The sequence below is a fragment of the Cryptococcus neoformans genome, assembly GCF_000091045.1.
Source record: "Cryptococcus neoformans var. neoformans JEC21 chromosome 12 sequence".
NCBI classification, from domain to species: Eukaryota; Fungi; Basidiomycota; class Tremellomycetes; order Tremellales; family Cryptococcaceae; genus Cryptococcus; species Cryptococcus deneoformans.
This window is the reverse complement of record NC_006681.1, coordinates 1-17,838: the sequence shown is the minus strand read 5'-3', so window position 1 is coordinate 17,838 and position 17,838 is coordinate 1. Positions and strand designations below refer to the sequence as shown.

Below are 17,838 nucleotides of genomic sequence, written 5' to 3'. Positions count from 1 at the left end.
AGAGTCTCCTCGCACTCCTCGTGCAGGTTTCAGTCTTCCAGACGATAGCCAGCCCTATTGGATTCCTTGCCTTGAGGCATATCTCATATCCTACAATGGTTTTGGGCAAGGTGAGACCTTCACCTTCCTCAAATGCACCGTCTATTTTGGGTCTTTAGTCCTGCAGGCTCATCCATTCTTGTTGCTCAACGTCCTCCTTTATCGACGAAAGTTCTCACCTCATATACTTGTCTTGGTGATTGTCAAGTGAGTTAACATTACTCATAACATATACATCGCATTGTAAGGAACAAAGGTTATCGTCTATTTCTTTCGACCTGAATGAGAAGGGTTGTTCCACAGCCCTGCCAACAAGATAAGACCTTGCACTACTATCAATAGGACCATTGAAGCTAACGCTCTGTGTGCGTTGTGAGTTGATCAGTCAGTTGTTGCCTCTCTGTTCAGCTAGAGAACTCACAAGCCCCAGCCAACACCTATCTTTCCTTTCCATCCATCTCGGATATCACCCGCTCCTACTGCAGCAATGATAATGCCTGGTAGTCCCCATGCTAAAATGCCAATCACTGCAAACAGTCTCAACCATACATTCCTCAACTGCACAGCACAGAAAGTACGCATCTTCATGTCAGATGGGGGCCAAAAGAGGATCGGTTCCCGGGTGGATGGCTGAGTACGGGCATGGAAATGGATTGTAAGAAGTAAGAGAAAGAAAATGCTGACAGCTATGGTTAATTCTGTGTGCCTTGTTAGCGCCAACCGATAGGGCACGAGGTGAAAAAAAAAACTTGCGGAATACGAAGAAGAAAGATGCGATGGATAACGACTTCGTGACAGATCTATTGAAACGTACTGAGCTCAATCTCGCAACCCATTAATCTACAACTCACCCCGGCAAATTCAAAGACTGAACCACCGAATCACTTCCCGTATCCCCAGGTATCCGCCAAAAACTCTTTTTCACACAGTCCCCTCCATTCACCCCGTCTGCCCAACTACACCAACCCCAAATCCCGAACCCGTATGTCTCCCCACTCCTCCCGCTCTCGGGCGAGACGGTGACGAGCCACATACGGCCATGGAGATTTGATTTGTCAGAGGCTGAGAATGGGACATTGTAAAGGATCACCAGGAAGAGGAGGATTGCAGATACAGAGGTGAGGATGATTGAGACAATGTGTGCTATCGGGGAAGTTTGACTGTCGGCTTTTTCTGTCATGGTTTCGTCAATGTTGATTGCATGAACAAAACTAGAATAGCTTGGAGAGAAACAAGTGTTAGTGCAACAGCTGTGATGTTTTGGCAGAAAGGAAAGACAGCCTCGGTCCCTCATGTTAGGAGAGTCAAAGGAGTTTGCCAACCTTTCATCAACAGTTTGCAAAAGAAATGGTGACGAAAGTGTCACTGGAAAGGAATCAGTTGTGTTCATGAGCATCGACGGCATAGCGGGCTCCATGAACTAATATAGTCAACTTTTGTGATCGTGCATTATGTGGTACAACCTTGGCAATCTAGCAAACTGAATACCTGTCGTCGATTTGGTGCAATCATCTAGCCTTTGGAGTATTTGGTCCTTTCCTTACCTTCACGTCGCATGATGATGCCTGTCTTCCACATGCAAAGCATCTGTGAACAAATCCAACATGCCCATGCTGCAAAAAAGCTGGAGAAAAATCAGCATCTCGATTTGAGCTTCTCTAAATGACGAGCTACTCACACTCCAAACCCGGTTCCGGGCCGTGCCTTCAAGCCCCCTCCCTCAGTATTCACTTTTCCCCTTCCAACCAAAACAGTCACAATCATACTCAATCCCAGAACCAACATGGCAAGGAAATAGTAGAGATTGAAACGCCAGTCGCGTAGGAGCCAGGCACAACGGGTACGGTAATGTTTGACTTCTGCTGGATATTTGCTTGGGACGGGCCAAGGGGGGTAAGGTCCGGGGAATAGAATGGCAAGGCACAGAATGATAAAGTAGGAAAGGACCACAAAGGGGGCTAAGGTGCCTTAGCTCATACTGAGATATTGGGTGATCAGAGGGGTACCTACTGATGAGGATGGGTATGGCAGCACCTGACAGGACATGGGTGACAGCACTAGACAAAAAAGTTTGCAAAATACGAATTAATAGTGTGAAAGATCACTCACTAAGGTAACTCTAGTTCATAAATGGAATCCCAACTGCTGTCTGAGTCGTCTGGCAGTTTGTAACCAGTCTTCCTCGTACAAACCGCGTCACCCGTCCATCTGGAGTTTGTCCATTCACACCATCCCCAGATCCCAAACCCATAAGCGTGAAGCCCCCCATCACCACCAGAACCCGTATCTGCCGCCCTTTCTTTATTTCTAGCCGGTGCTGCTAATCCTATCCCTCTTCCTGGCACCTCTCCTTCTCCAGCATCGTAGTACCTTTTGGTGCCTATTGTCCAGGTAGGAAAACTTGATGACGTTTCGTTGACAGTCAAGAACCACATCCTGAGGCCAACCTTACCCTCCAGCGTTGAGTGGGCATGGTCAATCGGAGCATTGTAGAAGACGACGACCATGAGTAAGATGAACGATATTAGGGTAAGTAGGAGGGAGAAAGAGTGCCACAATGGGTTAAAACGCATTCCATCGGAAGACCGGAACAATCCCATGATGATCCAGCACTTTTGTTTTCGTTTTGTTTGGATCGAGAGATGTCTTCGCTATCGTAGCGGTTCCTGATCAATCAACTGATTTACTGTAAGAAGGTGCAAGTGAATAATCTGGATAGAAAATAGTCAGTCATGGTTATACCACATTGGCTACAGCCCCGGTACTCTCATTGAAGTTTCAGAGATGTAGGTACTAGAAAAAAGGATTATCAAAGGACTAGTTAGCCCATGTTGATGCCGCCAAAAAGGATCTTGGATCTCTGAGCAAGAGCGCGGTCGTCTTGACTTGTTTGTTTGTTGTGCAATCCCATAACCAGGGTTTTTAAATGGAAGACAAATGTAGATCTGGCCTCGCCTCTGTTAGACTGATTGACAGTTTCTAAAAACCGTGAGGATGAGCTTGAACTAGCCGCATCACAGGGTTCGATGGCGACTTACTCTATTGTATTAACTTATTCCTTCCATTGCTCTGTATTGCTTGTTGTACAACGAAACAGACTGAAGGCTTGCTCAATTTCTTCCCTCATGGTTCATATCTTACGCATACCAAGCGCATGTCCAACAAAATTGCCAAGGGAGGATGCTTCTCGTCGCAATCCACCCGAAAACACTAAAAACCGTCTTCAGCAGGAAGGAGATAACTTTTTCCCGCCTGCCAAGTTATCGCACTCGGCAAGGACGCGGGACTGTTATTTTTTGTTACGGACTGTTTAAAAATGTAATGATAGTCCGGATCTGTTTTTATGGTGCCTGGGATTTTTTGGATGATGACGTCGGTCGTGTTGTGGGAAAGGTGACGGCGGGTAGGGACGGGGACTGGCCTGTGGGCTGCTGCTTTTGTCGTCAATTGCCTATAAATAATCTAGCCCGCATGTGCACTTCCCAGCAGTCTCGTAAACGTGTGATAGCCTCTTACAACGTCGGAAAGGGTTTTAATACAAACACAGCAAACCGCGTATTAAGTCTTCATTTCAATCGCCTCCGTCATCCTCTTCTCTCTTGCTAGGAAAGATAGGTGAGCTATATAAAGCACAGATAACATCGCAGATTCAGTACCTGACCGCACAGACTTCCCAGAACGAACATCATGGCCCTCTCTCAACACGTAGACGCCGACAAGCTCATTGAAGAGTGCAAAGACCACCCTATCAAGAGGCACCTTAGTCATAAGTAGGTGTATCGGCCATGAACATAGCCATTTCGTGACTAATTTCTGCGCAGGGCTGCTCTTTATGATATTCCCTACACTTCCCGCTACGAAGTTGAGGACGAGGTTCCGAGATACAGGCTCCCCAGTAAGGGTGTCAATGGCAGGGCTACATACCAGCTCTTACACGATGAGCTGATGCTTGGTGAGTTTTCATCATTATTTTTTAGAGTTAAAGGCTGACTGGGAACTAGATGGGAACCCCAACATGAATTTGGCTTCGTGAGTTTTTCGCACCATTTGCAAACGATCTTGAGTCGGGGAATACTGATCAATGAGATATACAGATTTGTTCACACTTGGGTTCCTGATGAGTGCAACCGTCTTGTCCAGGAAAACATCAATAAGAATCTGGTCGACCAGGACGAATACCCTGCTGCTCAACAGATTCACGAGCGATGTATCGTAAGCTACAGCAGCCGCGACGAATGACTCCAGCTGACCCATGTGGTCAGTCAATGCTCTCTCACCTCTGGCACGCTCCCAAAGAAGCCACGGCTATGGGCACCGCTACTACCGGTTCCTCTGAAGCCATCATGCTTGGCGGTCTCGCTCTCAAGCGCCGATGGCAGGAAAAGATGAAAGCCGCTGGGAAAGATATCCACAACCCCGGACCTAACATCGTTATGGGTGCAGAGGCTCAAGTAGCTTTGGAGAAGTTTGCTAGATACTTTGAGGTTGAGGCGAGACTTGTGCCTATTAAGCCTGAGGTGAGTAAACGCCACGAAAGAAGAATGAGTTAAAGGCTGTGAGTTAAAGGCTGATGGAAGTAGTCGAGTTATGTAATGGACCCCAAGGACGTCCTCAAATACGTCGATGAGAACACAATTGGTGTCTTTGTGTAAGTTTTAATTTTATTTTATTTCCGGGTACACCAAGTTGACCTTTTACAGTATCTTGGGATCAACTTACACCGGCGCGTTTGAATCCGTAAAAGACGTGGCTCAAGAGCTCGACAAATACGAGGCCGAGACAGGTATTAGTGTCCCTATCCACGTTGATGCCGCTTCTGGTGGTTTTGTTGCGTAAGTTTAGAATGACTCATACGGTCGTTTCGAAATTAACGGTTCTGGAAGTCCATTTGCATACCCTCATTACCAGTGGGACTTCCAAATTCCTCGAGTCCATAGGTGAGAAGCTGTTAAAAGAAGAGAAATAATTGCTGAAAAGCGGGATAGTATCAATGCCTCGGGTCACAAGTACGGTATGAGCACTGTGGGTGTCGGATGGATCATCTGGAGGTCTATGGAGTACCTTCCTAAGGAGTTGATCTTTGAGCTTCACTATCTCGGTGCTGTAAATAAAGTCCTAATTTTTTATTTTAATCATTCTAACTCCGGTTCTGTAGACCGATTATTCATTTAATCTCAATTTCAGTAGACCGGCACACCCTATCCTCGCCCAGATGTTCACTTGTAAGTCCGGATGAAGGCGGGTGGACCTTGCAGCTAATTCTATCATAGTCTTGAACCTCGGTTTCGAAGGTTACAAGCGTATAATGGACAAGAACCTCACCGTAGCTCGTCTCATCTCCCGAGCCCTCGAGCACTCTGGCTACTTCATTTGTCTCTCCAAGATCCACCACCCCAAGGCTCTTACCGAATCCTCCAGCAGCGCCGAACAATCCAACATCCTCCCTGCCGTCGCCGACGCCGCTAATACCGTTTTGCACGGCAAGAAGACTACTGTTGACGATGCCGAGTATTATTGCGAGGGTTTGCCCGTTGTGTCGTTTATGTTTACGGACGAAATTAAGAAGAAGTACCCTGGTGTGAAGCAGGCGTGGATCCAGATGCAGCTGAGGTCTATCGGCTGGATCGTCCCCAAGTAAGTCCGGATTTTTTTGGGGCAATTGTGGACCCAGTATTGACTTGTCACAGCTACCCTCTCGCTCCCGACTGCGAGAAAACTGAGATCCTCCGAGTCGTCGTCCGAGAGTCCCTTTCTGGTGACTTGGCGAGGAAGCTCATCCACGACATTCTTCAGGTGTACGTCCTCATCGGTTTTCCTTGTTTTAAAGTTCGTGCTGATTTTTTCATGGCTTTACAGAACCGAAGATCTCCTAAATGACGCTGGACCTTCATACTCCATGTCTACTGCTACCAGGCGTCACGAGAATTTGGACCACGGCAAGCTGGATAATATTGATGCTGTCCACATCAAGGTGCGTATCTGCCCTGTCGGCATTTTCAGTCTCGCGGGTTAGTCACTAACATGATATGATTTAGCAACACACTTCCACCTATTCTAAGCCCTGTTAGAGAAACCTTGTTAGAGTATGTTAATGAAGAAGTAGTCCGGTGGATGGGAGAAGATCTTGTACAGAGAAAGCGTAACAAATGACTTTTTACTCGGCTTTTTGCGATTAGTCTGGTTTGGATATGCAAAAATTGGAGCGTTATGCTAAGTTGCGATAAGACCGAAGGAAACAAGGTAATCGAAAGATTAGTAGAGGGAATGAACGACGGACGGGAATAATCCAATGGATAAGTTGTATATGACTTACACCCGGCAAGACGGAGAGGCGTGCCTATGCGAAAAGCCATTTCAACTCATTTCCACAGGCACGCTTACAGAAGCCCCATCCTCGCTTCCCTCGCTTCCCATCATTTGATTCTGTTTCATTTCCAAAAACAGGTGGCGATTCGCGGTGCTGAAGTGTTCTTCCGTCATCTTACTATCGCCATCAAAGAGTTCCTGCTCTCGTTTCTGAATCCGCCCCCCCTTTGTACTCCGCCATTCACCCTTCACTCTTAACCACGTCTCCCGCCTTCATCCGCGGCTAGCCGATCTAGTCGCCTTCCATCGATCGATCGCCCAATCTTCCTCTTTGCCGCCTTCTTTTCCCAGTCGCTTCACGCCACTTCATTTTTCTGTTTTGCTTTGTTTCCTTACTCGATTTCTTCACCATACACCAACTCTGCGTCAGTTCATCAATATTTTCTTAACCCACGCATAAGTCTCCGAAATATCAACTTTATAATGCAGCCCAAGCGAACGGCGGAAACCCGCAACTCTACTACGAAACGAGCTCGAACCGTCCAAAGCGGGAAAGACGAGACTGCTGATCCTCCAGTCGCCGTTGCGGAAGACATTCGGTCTATTGACTCCAGACTCAAGGGCAGAGCGAAAGGGAGGAAGGGGAAAAACAAAGCGGAAGGCACATCTGATTCTCCACCTCCTGGTCCGAAGAAGCGGGTGCGCAAACCTTTCGCAGCAAAGGAAGCCACATGGAGGGATATTCCCGATTGGGGGGATAGGACCGACGTACCGCTGTTCAGGCTCCCAGCGGAAGTGCTTGACCTGTGTTTTGGGACCAAGCTCAATTTGGGACTACAGGTAGGTGGAGGTATTGTGATGACGAGGAGCTTCTGAAAGCCATCGGCTGATCCGTGTATTGGATGACAGCTACGAGACTATGTGGCTTTAGCTGGAGTATCAAGGTACTTCAGGTTTCATTTTACGGACGACGTGTTCCGAGTGAGTATAATTCTGATCTTATTCTTGTCTGTGTGCTGACGAGATTATGCCAGGAAATCTACCTCAAGTCCCATCCCAATTACATGAAGCTCCGCCCTTGTGCCCGTCGATCCCCTATCAAACACTCCCAGCTCATCTTCACTCGTGCTGTAAAAGATTGGCGTCAAGATCCCCCTCTCAAAAGATTTGACCACCTCGAAATTCATATGCGTTCCATTCCTCCCCGTGAAGAGTGGACACAGAAGGATTACGAGTTTGTAATTCGAGCCGATAAGATAATTGCCCAAGCGAGACAGATCTGGGCGGACGCTAGGGCCGAAAGGGCGAACATCAAGAAGGAGAAGATGAAGAAAAGGAGAGTGTTGAGGAAGGTCATTGTGGACGGTATTTCACGAACTGTACTTGCGACAGTACCTGGCTTAAAGCACGGGGAGACTCAGGGGCCGAAGAATGAGTTGGGGGTTCCGATAATGACGGATGAGAACGGGAAGGAAATTGGTCTGGGTGCAAGCCATGCAGAGGAAGGGAATGATGGTCATGATGATGATGATGATGAAGAATCCGACGACGAGCTTAATTTCTACTCAACTTTGCAAGAATGGGAATGGGAAGAATCTGTTCACAATAAGGATGGTGAACTATGGCAAAAGATTTACAAACTGGAAGACAAAATGAGATTGTTGAGGAGGACGTATGATAACTACGACAAGGGCGAGGATTTCAGCGATCTTTCAAGCGAAGACGAAGCAGACGAAGGCAAGGAAGGCGACAGGTCAACGCGCAAGAAGGGCAAAAAGAAGCAAACCAAAAAGTTTGTTCGGGATCCAAACTGGGTCTTGCCTCCCGAGGAAAAACCAAAGAGACCCCATGCAACCTTGGTCGAGTATGATCCATTGACGGGAGAGAGACTGCCCCATGACGCATATCCAAGCCCATGGAGAGCTAGAGCTGTTGAAGCTGCAAATAAGAAATTCATCAACCGAGCAGTGAGTACAACCGCGTCAAGATAGGGGCAACGGTAGCTGATAATGTGAGAAGGATGCAATAAGGGTGTTCAAAGTAGGAGAAGCAGAGCTGTTATGCTTGAAGCACTACCTTGTGGTGAGTGAATTTTTGTTCGGGCTCATGTATCGTGCTGATTAGATTTCAGCCGAATCCCTTGAATCCTAAAACTCCATCGAGCATGTAAGTGTAGAGACTTCCTAACGATAATCGTAGTTGACTCAGCAAAACAGTTACTCCCTTGCGGCCATCCAAGCTCTTGCTCTTCGTTCTCATGGCGGTCCTATTGGCCATCATTACCATGTGTAAGCATCAATTCCATACTAATACATGACTGTTCTTACTAGACTTGGCCTTTAGTGAATCTGCCAATGAAAGAGCCTTGAAGTCTCTAGCCACCCGACAAGCCAATGCGGCCAAACGCAAAGCCGATCCCACTTACGTTGAAAAAGAACCGAAATCGAGGCAATACCCCCAGACTACCGTTGATCCTGATGATATTGGCGCCAAGTATGGAGTGGACAAGGATTGCGGGATCTGGCATTATCAAGGCACGTTCATCGATTTCGTCGCTGATTGGAGGGAGCACAGGGCGGCCAAAGCCGCGAGGAAAGCTCAGCGCGTTGCCAATGGAGAGGGTTCTGAGACTTCTGATGAAGACGGCTCTTCTCAAGATGAGCTGCTTCCTGTTCCAAACGTCCCTTGGAATGATGTTAATGAATACATGTATTCATTTACTGATGAAGAGGATGATCTCTGGTAGTTATGTATAGGATATAAGCTATTTGTTTGTATACCCAAAGGGTTCCGTGTAAATCTTATTGTTGGACCTTTTCAATGCATGCAATTATGTCGCAGAGTGGACATTCATTGAGTTAGAATGGATGGATGGATGATGCATACTTGCGCACGGAACGTGATGTGCCACATTGATTTTCGTCGCGGAGAAATAAAACGCGATCTTTGTGATTTTTGCCACTTGCGGAAATGACGTGTGAACTTTCCTCAAGCGTGGGTGTCTTCCGTTGATTTTCCCCAAGCAGCACTTTTCCTTTTACTTTCTCCATCCCGCGATTCGCCTTCTGCCTACCGGCATACACCCCGTTACCTCACTGGTTAGCCTGGCACCGCAAGCGCCAATGCAAGCCTCAACACCGTCGCCGACTACTATACAGACACCGACGCTGTCTTTCCCCGATACCCCACAGATGGACGAGACCCCGAAGACGGCCGTATTGCGTACTCCTCGAGCGACTTTCGATGGTGGTGAGGTCAGAATAGAAGGAAGCGTCTCTGGGAGCGAAAGAGGGAGCATTGATATGGGTACAGCGAATGGAGAAAGGAAAGACAAGGGAAAGGAAAGAGCAGTTGAGAGTGCGGAAGATAAGGATGAAGAAGAGACTGGATTCGACATGGAACAGCTCACAAGATTACAGTCAAGAGTGAACGAGTTGGAGGCCAATGGAAAGACAGGGGATGAGTGGGTGCAAAGAGATGAGCTACTGGGAATGGTGGGTTATCAATCACTCGCATTATTCAAAGGATGATTGCCAACTAACTTCGAAATCAGGTCAAGACTCTTTTACCGCTTACTCTCAATCATTTGCCATTTCTGCAAGAGCGTTTAGCAGCGCAGAAAAGCACTATTGCGACCATGCAGCAACAGGCCAAAATTTCGGAACAGCTCATGGCTACCGAGCGAGAACGACATGCTGTCGAGAGAGATTCATGGCATAAAGAGATGCGGGCAGTCATGGTTTCAAAAGAGGAGGAAAAAGTTTCAAACAAACGAAAAGTATTGGATTTGGATGTTGGTTATCACAAGGAGCTCGAAGCGGCGAACAAGAGACTGGAAATGGACAACAGATTGATGGCACCCAGAGTACGTTTGGTCAGTCATCCGATGGCTAGAGCTGATTTTCCCCTAGTTGGTTGACACCCAAAGACAAATCGACCGACTTGTCAACGAACTCCGTCTTCTTAGACCGCATGTCATTCTTAACACCTCAGCTCTTACTTCCAAGCCTACAGAATTAACACCCGCAACTTCTGCGCCGCCCGTTTTTCTCCCTCAGTATATGCCTCAGCTCGAAAATAGCAAGGGTATTCATCGATCTAGCCGTGCGACTATGGGGGACGCCAGAACTGAACATCTTCTGTTAGCTGCCAAGGCTATCCGAAGCATGCGCAAGACCAACGACCGATTAGGCCGTTTAACCATGGGCGAGCTGAAGAAAGCTGGCGTTGTTGGTCCAGAGGGAGGAATGGGTTACAAGGAAGGCTATGGCGAACAACCAATGTCGGATGTCGAGGAGGATGCTAGTGAGGAGGAGCCGCTCATCGATCAGCGAGCTAGCGGGTCCGTAACCAAGGGTAAAAGCAAATCCCAGGCCACACCACTTCTCTCTCGTACCAAGCGAAGTACCAAGAAGAATGTGCAAAATGCCAGTATAAGCACCATTCCGCAAACTCCCTCTAAATCCCGTACGACCGGGCAGTCATCCTTACCTCAAACGACGCCTGGTGGTAGCAACTTTAACGACCTCCTTCGTGCTGCCGAGATGGCGACTCGTCCAAACTCACCTGTACATGGAGAACCCATCTTATCGACTCTTTCAGCTACAAGAAGTACAACTCGCCCAAGACCGGATAGCAGTGATATTGAACGAGGGAGTCCGAAGAGACGGCGAGGTGATGTGTGGGAAGGTGGCGGGTCTCACAAGGCGCATCAGCATTCGGCTTCAGCAGGATCGGCTTCCGCGCTCGACTTATTAGCACAAGCAAGCCAGCTAGATGTCGCTAGCTCTACCGCTCCCAGCTCCGTAGTGCAAAGCAGTCCTGCCGTTCCTCTCACATCTTCTACTCCCCAATTTGGCGGATTGCTCGAGAAGGACTCCAGTCCAAGAAGCCATGGTTCAAGTCTGGGCGCACCTATCGACCTCACTCCTCGAAATCGAACAATGGCCAACGTTCGTTTGAAGGCCCACCCTGCATCAGACGATTTTGTGGTTGATCCCTCATTACAAACCCCCACTCACCGCATACGGGGTTCATCTACAACTTCCGAATCCCTAACTCCTGCCAGAGGCTACGCCTCTAGTCAAATTTACCCAACTCCCGGTGGCGAGCTTGATGAGCGGTTACCTCCGGCAGGTGCCTCTTCCTCTGCGATAAATCCTACATCTACTCCCGGCGTTATCTCTGAAGGCGGCGGTGGTCCCGGTGCCGGAAACGGAAACTTTGCGAGTCCATCTGGTAAGGTCGTGCCCGGTCTTGGCAAGTACTGGCATTACACTAGCGAAATGCCGATCAAGAGGGTCAGGTCACCATACTTGAAGTGGACTGTAGAAGAGGATGAGCTACTAGCCAGGGCTGTAGCGATACATGGTGAAAAGTGGGATTTGGTCAGTAAAGGTGTACCTACGAGAAGTTATCACCAAGTTCGACAAAGGTGAGTCTTTTAGTCAATCGGCTTCGTGGCAAATATGCTGATGATTGTTATAGATGGTTAAGAAAAACTGGAGCCTTTGACAAGAAAAATCAAGCTGCCAAAGCGGAGCGGGAAGCCAAGACCGAAAGTGCCAACGAGGCCAAATCTTCAAGCACAGAGAGAGAAGTGTAGCGACATTGCAATCATATATTTTAAAAGAGAGTAGTTTGTGCCGAGGTTCATCTAGCATTTTGGGTTCTTTTTGAATATGTGCGAACGTGTCTTGTAGAGTAAAGCGACAAGTTTTGAGCTGTAATTTCTCTTGTATAGCATATTTGGAGCTTTCTTGCAATTTTATAGCATGTGAAGCAGCTGGAACCCTTGAGTTTTCGGACTCTTCTGTCTTTGCGCTTTCGATGCATAGTGCTTTAGATCTTCCCTTCTGGGTGACGAGCATTCGTAAGCCATTTACAGCGGCGAGTTTCTGGAGGTCTACGTCGGTTTGAGCCATTGACTGGTTCCAGCATTCGGTCTGCTTCATCAGCCTACTTTGAATCTCACAACTACTATAGGAGTTACAGGAGTTCCAACCTTAGCTCTGCTATATTGCGCATCTCCTACTTGGATGTTCGTAATCGGTAGGCTTACCCGCCGTCCTTGCTCGGATCATCTTGAGGTTGAAAGAGAGCGTGGTATTATCTGAGTTTTCTAGCGTGTCTGTCTATGCTAGTGCATCAAAAATGATGTATGGCTCAGCTTGGTAGTTAATTTAATCAAATTTCAACGTACATGAACCTGTAATGACCCAGGGGCCCACCGTGCGATCGCAAGGTAAGAGCCTCCACGGCCATTCGAGGATACCTACGTGACGACAATATTAATAAGTGAATTGGAGCAGTTTATTCTGGATTGACCAACAGTACGAGATCCTGTCCAAGTAAAAATCAGCTATCAAGACTAAAGGTACTGGACCAAATTGCTACAGAAGACGACCCACAGTTTTTTCCCAAAGGGCACCATGATAATGTTTGAGACCATATAATTCCTCTTTGGTAACTCCGTAAACTTCGATAGCATCCTGTAAATAGATACAATTACGTTAAAAAGGAACTTTTTGCGACGACAAGTTTGGCAACTCACATCTTCAGCAACAGCGTGAGAGTTGATGTTACGCGCAATCGTCCTTCTCACATGGCTTGGCCAATGGTCGTGCGGTTCCGGCTCAAGAACGTACTCGAGAAATTTCAAAGCAAGAGCCTCCCTTTCTGGATCTCCGGGGAGTGGTACAACCCAGCCATCGTCCGATTCCGGTTCATCCTTCGTCTCCTCCCCTTCCTTTCTCTTTTCATACGCTTCCCGACTATCACGAGCTTTTATGGCCAGCGTGCGGAGCATCATAAGTTCAAGTTTTTCTTGGTTCTCCGGGACTTCGGAGTTGATCTCGTCGTTCTTTCCTTCAGCTGTATCCTCGTTATCTCCATCGTAACCATCAAGCCCATCTTCCGTCTCATTTCCCAGTTCGTCATCATTTACGAGTTTCTGTAGGTCATCAGTGTCATACCCACTGTCGTCACTACTGGACAGGTCTAATTTAGTATCTACACGTTTAGCAGGCTCCCCTGGCCGACTGCTTTGTTTCCGCCTATATCTCTTTCGTCTTCGCCTCCGTAATATCTCCTCAGCTTTGCGGTTCCAGAAATCGGACTCGTACGTTACGTGATAGTTTTCGACGATTGTCTTCCACTTGTTGAGTTCTGGTTCATCCTCATCAATCTCCGTATCCATGCTCCAGTCTGAGCAACAAGGATAAATACTCTTGTCCAGGACATCCGCATGGAGACAAGTGGGATCTTTTGGGTCATATGTTTCACCGTCTTTGAGCCCAGGAACAGTACTCGAGTAGTAAATACTCTTGTCTCCCATAGTATTTGAATGAGTATAACTAACGTTGCCGATCCATTTGTTTGTTCCCCCGGAGGGGCATCGATGGATCTCTCCTCGGAGGTACATAACCATATACCGGCTTCGATAAAACTTTTGAAGAGCTGTGTGGTATTCGTATTCGGCGCGAGTCCATTGGTCGTGAGGCATAGAAGCGATATATATGGATTCACTGATCTTTGGAAGGGGTTTCTCTTCTCTCCAGTCTTCGACGTGGGTGGAAAATATGTGTTCTGCGTGTTTATCTAAAGATTCCCGACAGTCACCAGTGACGTGGAGAAAAATCGCCTGCGTAGCATAGTGGAGAATGTAAGGATTGATGAAGTTGAGGTTGTAGTGAGGAGACGAAAAGACTCACCAGGAACACTTCAGAAGTGAATTGCTGTCGGAAATATCTAGAGACGGCAGCTAGGGCTATGTATTCTCGTAGCTATCGAAAACGCTTATTATCAGCCAGCTGATTTTCCTTAGCCCACTATTCGTTGAATGACAACATACCGAAAGATCATTGTCAAGTTCAGTACCAAAGCACAAGTCCAGTATTTCCGGAGGAAGTTTGAAAAGGGGACAGTCTGTACGATCTCCCCAGTCTGGTATATCATGCCAAACTGGTCTCTTCGCGACGATCGTAGCCCTCTCAGCCAGTAGTTGTGACCTTTTCTTCAAATGTGCCCGTCTCTGTTCGATCCGGCGTTCCTTTTGCTCCTTGCGCTTCAACTTCCGGAGCTCTTTTCCAGGAGTCACATACTCTAAACCCTTTTGAGCATATGGATTGGGTATACGATGGAAATGATCGAATACTTACCGGTCGCATCATGTCAGTACTGCCTGTCTTCAGTGTTAACAACAAAGACTCACGAGAGGGCTGCCTGAAGGTGGAAGTCATCTTTGGGTTTTAATATCATCAATCTAGACGATGATGTTGGGAATCTGGAAAGGAAGGCTAAAGTGATGTGCAAATAATCGGCGTCGCGTCGGCATCGGATATCTCACCATGTGATAAGCAGAAATCGGACAAAGATAAGCATTTGTGAGGCCCGGGCATTCCTCGCTGTCTGATGGCACCTCGATCCTGACCTACGCGACGCGTTTCTATTTACGTAATACGGGTGGAAAAGGGCGCCGAGATTACAGTTAGTAACCGCATAGAAAACAATAGGTAACTGTGAAGAAGGTTTCATGTTCCATCCTGATCTGCGCGTCCCTTTCACGGTCATCACCCAATTTTCATTCGCCGCCCGCCAAGAATGCCGTCTTGGCAAGCACAGCATGTAAACAATGGGCGGATGAAACGCAAAAGGACGCACGGGCCGACGGCCAAGTGGCAGAAGAAGCTGGCGCCTGGTTTTGCATGCTCAACAAACAAAGGATGTTGTCGTATACCATGTTCTCGCTGATTTCGTTCCATTATTTATTCCAACGCCCGACCGATAATAACTCACAGCCTCTATCTTTGCTCCATCATCCTGCCACTCTTTTTCAATCCACACTCATTTATTCACAAGAGGTGCACAATGCCTGTCCTTTCAAAACTTATCTCACTCCTCCCACTCCTCGCCATCGCTCAGGGAGCTACCAGCGACGAATGGCGATCAAGATCTATCTATCAGTGAGCACGTCGCTCTCCAGCAAGGCCCGTATTAACCCTCGAGCAGACTTATTACTGACCGTTTCGCACCTCCTTCTGACGACACAACATGTCCGTTAGGCGCTACTAACTACTGCGGTGGTACATGGCAAACCATCATCTCGAAGCTAGACTATATCCAGAATATGGGATTTGATGCCATCTGGATCAGTCCTACCGCTCTCAACATTGAAGGTAATACTAAGTATGGCGAAGCTTACCACGTAAGTATCCGACAAGTTTCAATACTTGCGTCCCCCAGCAAGCAGTAATGACATTCAGCTGTAGGGATACTGGACAGCAGACCCGACTAAACTCAACCCCCATTTCGGCCAAGCTTCCGATCTCAAAGCCCTCTCGGTTGCGGTCCACGACCGAGGAATGTACCTCATGGTCGACATTGCTATTAACGCTCTTGCAGCCACTTCCTACTCTCTCGATGCCTCTGCACTCGCTTCAGATGCCGATGGTACCCTTCTCTTCAAGGACCCTTCCGATTTCCACACACGATGTGATATCAGCTGGGGAAACCACACTTCCGAGCAAGTCTGCTGGCTTGTGACAGGAGATGACAACGGGGATGTGGCGCTGCTTGATCTCAAAACTGAAAGCGACTCTGTCGCTAGCGTACTCAAGGACTGGGTTGGTGGGTATGTCACCGAGTACGGGATAGATGGTTTCAGAATTGATGCGAGCAAGCATATGAGCAAAGAATTCCAGCACGATTTCTGCGAGGCCGCCGGCACGTTCTGCATGGGTGAAGTCGCAGGTGACAACACCGAGTAAGTCTTACGAATGATATCTAGCTTGATACTAAAGCTGACCACTGGCAGATACGCGGGGGAATACCAAAGTGCTGGTGGCATTGACTCTGTTTGTGGTTTCGGCCTCATGTACGGCTTTGTCAACGTTTTCACCGGTGGCGACAAAATGTCCACCCTCGAATACTACATCAACCTCGCCGCCTCATCCTATCCTGATCCTACAGTCATTGGCACATTCCTCGACAACCAAGATCTTCCTCGATTCAATTCTCTTACATCTGACGCTTCACTCGTTTACAACGCTATTGTCGGTATGTTCATGTACGGCGGTATGCCGATTGTGTATTACGGTTTGGAGCAAGACATCTCCGATGGTCCTACGGACCCTCAGAATCGGGAGGCGCTTTGGAATTACAATAATTATGCCACTGATGGGGTTACCTTTGGGAGGATCACAAACCTCAATAACATTAGGAATAGGTTGGGCGGTGTTGGTGAGCTGTATAATGCTGTTGCTACAGTTCTTGCCATTCAGGATCAGGACATTGCCCTTCAGCGAGAAGAGGCTTTGATTGTCTTGACTAATGTGAGTGATTATTTGTGTACCTTTCCCTATTACTTTGTTGATGATCCATGTTAGCGGGGCCAGTCTGGTACCGGCACTTGGGCTATCAAAAACACCCAATTTGGCGGCTCTGTCTCTGTCATCGAGTAAGCCTATTTCCGCTCTTTGTGTTCATATACATTGCTCACCAACTATTAGTCTTCTTTCGTGCTCTACTTCTACTACTGACAGCGATGGTTCTCTTACCGTCACATGGACTTCCGGCCAGCCTTTCGTAAGACGGCTTCTTCTTCTCTGCTCAACGACATTTCGATGATAGCTAATGGTTTGTGCAGGTATTTGTCGCCTCTGATGTTGCCGATAAGGCCGGATTATGTGGCTCTTTATCCAACAGCACTAACGCTACTACTGTCTCCTCATCTTCCTCTGCTTCCACCTCTATCGACACTGCCACCAGTAGTGCCAGTATAAGTGGCAACCTCGCCGTCATCACTGATGGCTCCTCCTCTCCCTCTTTCTCTGCAACAAGCTCAGCCCTCTCTTCAAGCATTAGCTGGTACACCCCCACCAGTGCTGCCAGTTCCGTCTCGAGTTCCGAGTTGGTAGTCGTCGTTGCTGCCGTGTCAACTGCAAGCACTGCTGTGACTTCTAGCGGAAGCATTTGTCGCAGGTCAAAGAAGAGGGCTATGAGCAAGAGGCAATTGTAAGGCTTTCAATTCGGGAGGCTGTTGGGTCAGAGTGTAATAGTGATGGGAGGTGATCAAGAGGATTATGGACACAAGGCCTGCCTATGGAACGAACGATCATAATTATCAGCCTTTCAATCATAATTATCAACTATTAATTTATTGTGAGGACGATCTATAAATCACGGACATATGAATCAACCCATTTTTGTACAATAGGTGCTTATATTAACAGTAGATGAGTTATCAGCGGAACCGTCTTTACGACCTGTAGTGCTATGCTGGATACTAAGACTTGGATCCTATGCATAATCTCTCATTTCATTTCGTTATCAAGCAATAGAGCAAATTCCCATGTTTCCGTTTCTGTTCCATTTTTCAGATGCAATTTCGAAGATTGAAGATCCTTCAAAGGTTCGTATGGTACGTGACTTAGGGGTTAGGGGGTTAGGGGGTTAGGGGGTTAGGGGTTAGGGGGTTAGGGGGTTAGGGGGTTA

The 17,838-nt window shown here is 47.6% G+C and overlaps 6 protein-coding genes across 6 annotated transcripts; 4 read left to right on the top strand and 2 right to left on the bottom strand.

Moving 5' to 3' along the window:
* Positions 1–1,478: 1,478 nt before the first annotated feature.
* On the bottom strand, positions 1,479–2,573 carry CNL03710 (hypothetical protein). The gene is made up of 4 exons (XM_568202.2): positions 2,149–2,573; positions 2,050–2,096; positions 1,718–1,997; positions 1,479–1,663 (listed from the first exon to the last, which is right to left on the bottom strand). The coding sequence occupies exons 1-4, from the start codon at positions 2,544–2,546 to the stop codon at positions 1,552–1,554; spliced, it is 837 nt and encodes a 278-aa protein (XP_568202.1). The 5' UTR covers positions 2,547–2,573; the 3' UTR covers positions 1,479–1,551.
* Positions 2,574–3,517: 944 nt separating this feature from the next.
* CNL03700 (glutamate decarboxylase, putative) lies at positions 3,518–6,248 on the top strand. Its single transcript, XM_567933.1, has 15 exons — positions 3,518–3,654; positions 3,717–3,809; positions 3,861–3,991; positions 4,041–4,068; positions 4,134–4,251; positions 4,302–4,556; positions 4,620–4,687; positions 4,740–4,871; positions 4,923–4,976; positions 5,025–5,142; positions 5,195–5,261; positions 5,310–5,673; positions 5,727–5,834; positions 5,896–6,010; positions 6,075–6,248. Exons 2-15 carry the CDS (start codon positions 3,727–3,729, stop codon positions 6,105–6,107), a joined length of 1,674 nt encoding a protein of 557 aa, XP_567933.1. The 5' UTR covers positions 3,518–3,654; positions 3,717–3,726; the 3' UTR covers positions 6,108–6,248.
* A 241-nt stretch (positions 6,249–6,489) lies between these two features.
* On the top strand, positions 6,490–9,191 carry CNL03690 (expressed protein). Its single transcript, XM_567932.2, has 7 exons — positions 6,490–7,185; positions 7,255–7,326; positions 7,380–8,312; positions 8,365–8,427; positions 8,477–8,511; positions 8,562–8,633; positions 8,689–9,191. The coding sequence occupies exons 1-7, from the start codon at positions 6,829–6,831 to the stop codon at positions 9,089–9,091; spliced, it is 1,935 nt and encodes a 644-aa protein (XP_567932.1). The 5' UTR covers positions 6,490–6,828; the 3' UTR covers positions 9,092–9,191.
* Positions 9,192–9,352: 161 nt separating this feature from the next.
* CNL03680 (hypothetical protein) lies at positions 9,353–12,192 on the top strand. Its single transcript, XM_567931.2, has 4 exons — positions 9,353–9,839; positions 9,899–10,210; positions 10,257–11,779; positions 11,833–12,192. Exons 1-4 carry the CDS (start codon positions 9,468–9,470, stop codon positions 11,948–11,950), a joined length of 2,325 nt encoding a protein of 774 aa, XP_567931.1. The 5' UTR covers positions 9,353–9,467; the 3' UTR covers positions 11,951–12,192.
* Positions 11,805–14,711, bottom strand: CNL03670 (expressed protein). The gene is made up of 9 exons (XM_024658121.1): positions 14,558–14,711; positions 14,198–14,499; positions 14,058–14,129; positions 12,899–13,987; positions 12,756–12,836; positions 12,677–12,687; positions 12,548–12,619; positions 12,350–12,484; positions 11,805–12,290 (listed from the first exon to the last, which is right to left on the bottom strand). Exons 1-8 carry the CDS (start codon positions 14,583–14,585, stop codon positions 12,454–12,456), a joined length of 1,686 nt encoding a protein of 561 aa, XP_024513803.1. The 5' UTR covers positions 14,586–14,711; the 3' UTR covers positions 11,805–12,290; positions 12,350–12,453.
* A 196-nt stretch (positions 14,712–14,907) lies between these two features.
* Positions 14,908–17,541, top strand: CNL03660 (alpha-amylase AmyA, putative). The gene is made up of 7 exons (XM_567929.2): positions 14,908–15,308; positions 15,355–15,550; positions 15,615–16,108; positions 16,160–16,676; positions 16,731–16,801; positions 16,854–16,929; positions 16,991–17,541. The coding sequence occupies exons 1-7, from the start codon at positions 15,214–15,216 to the stop codon at positions 17,360–17,362; spliced, it is 1,821 nt and encodes a 606-aa protein (XP_567929.1). The 5' UTR covers positions 14,908–15,213; the 3' UTR covers positions 17,363–17,541.
* Positions 17,542–17,838: the final 297 nt, after the last annotated feature.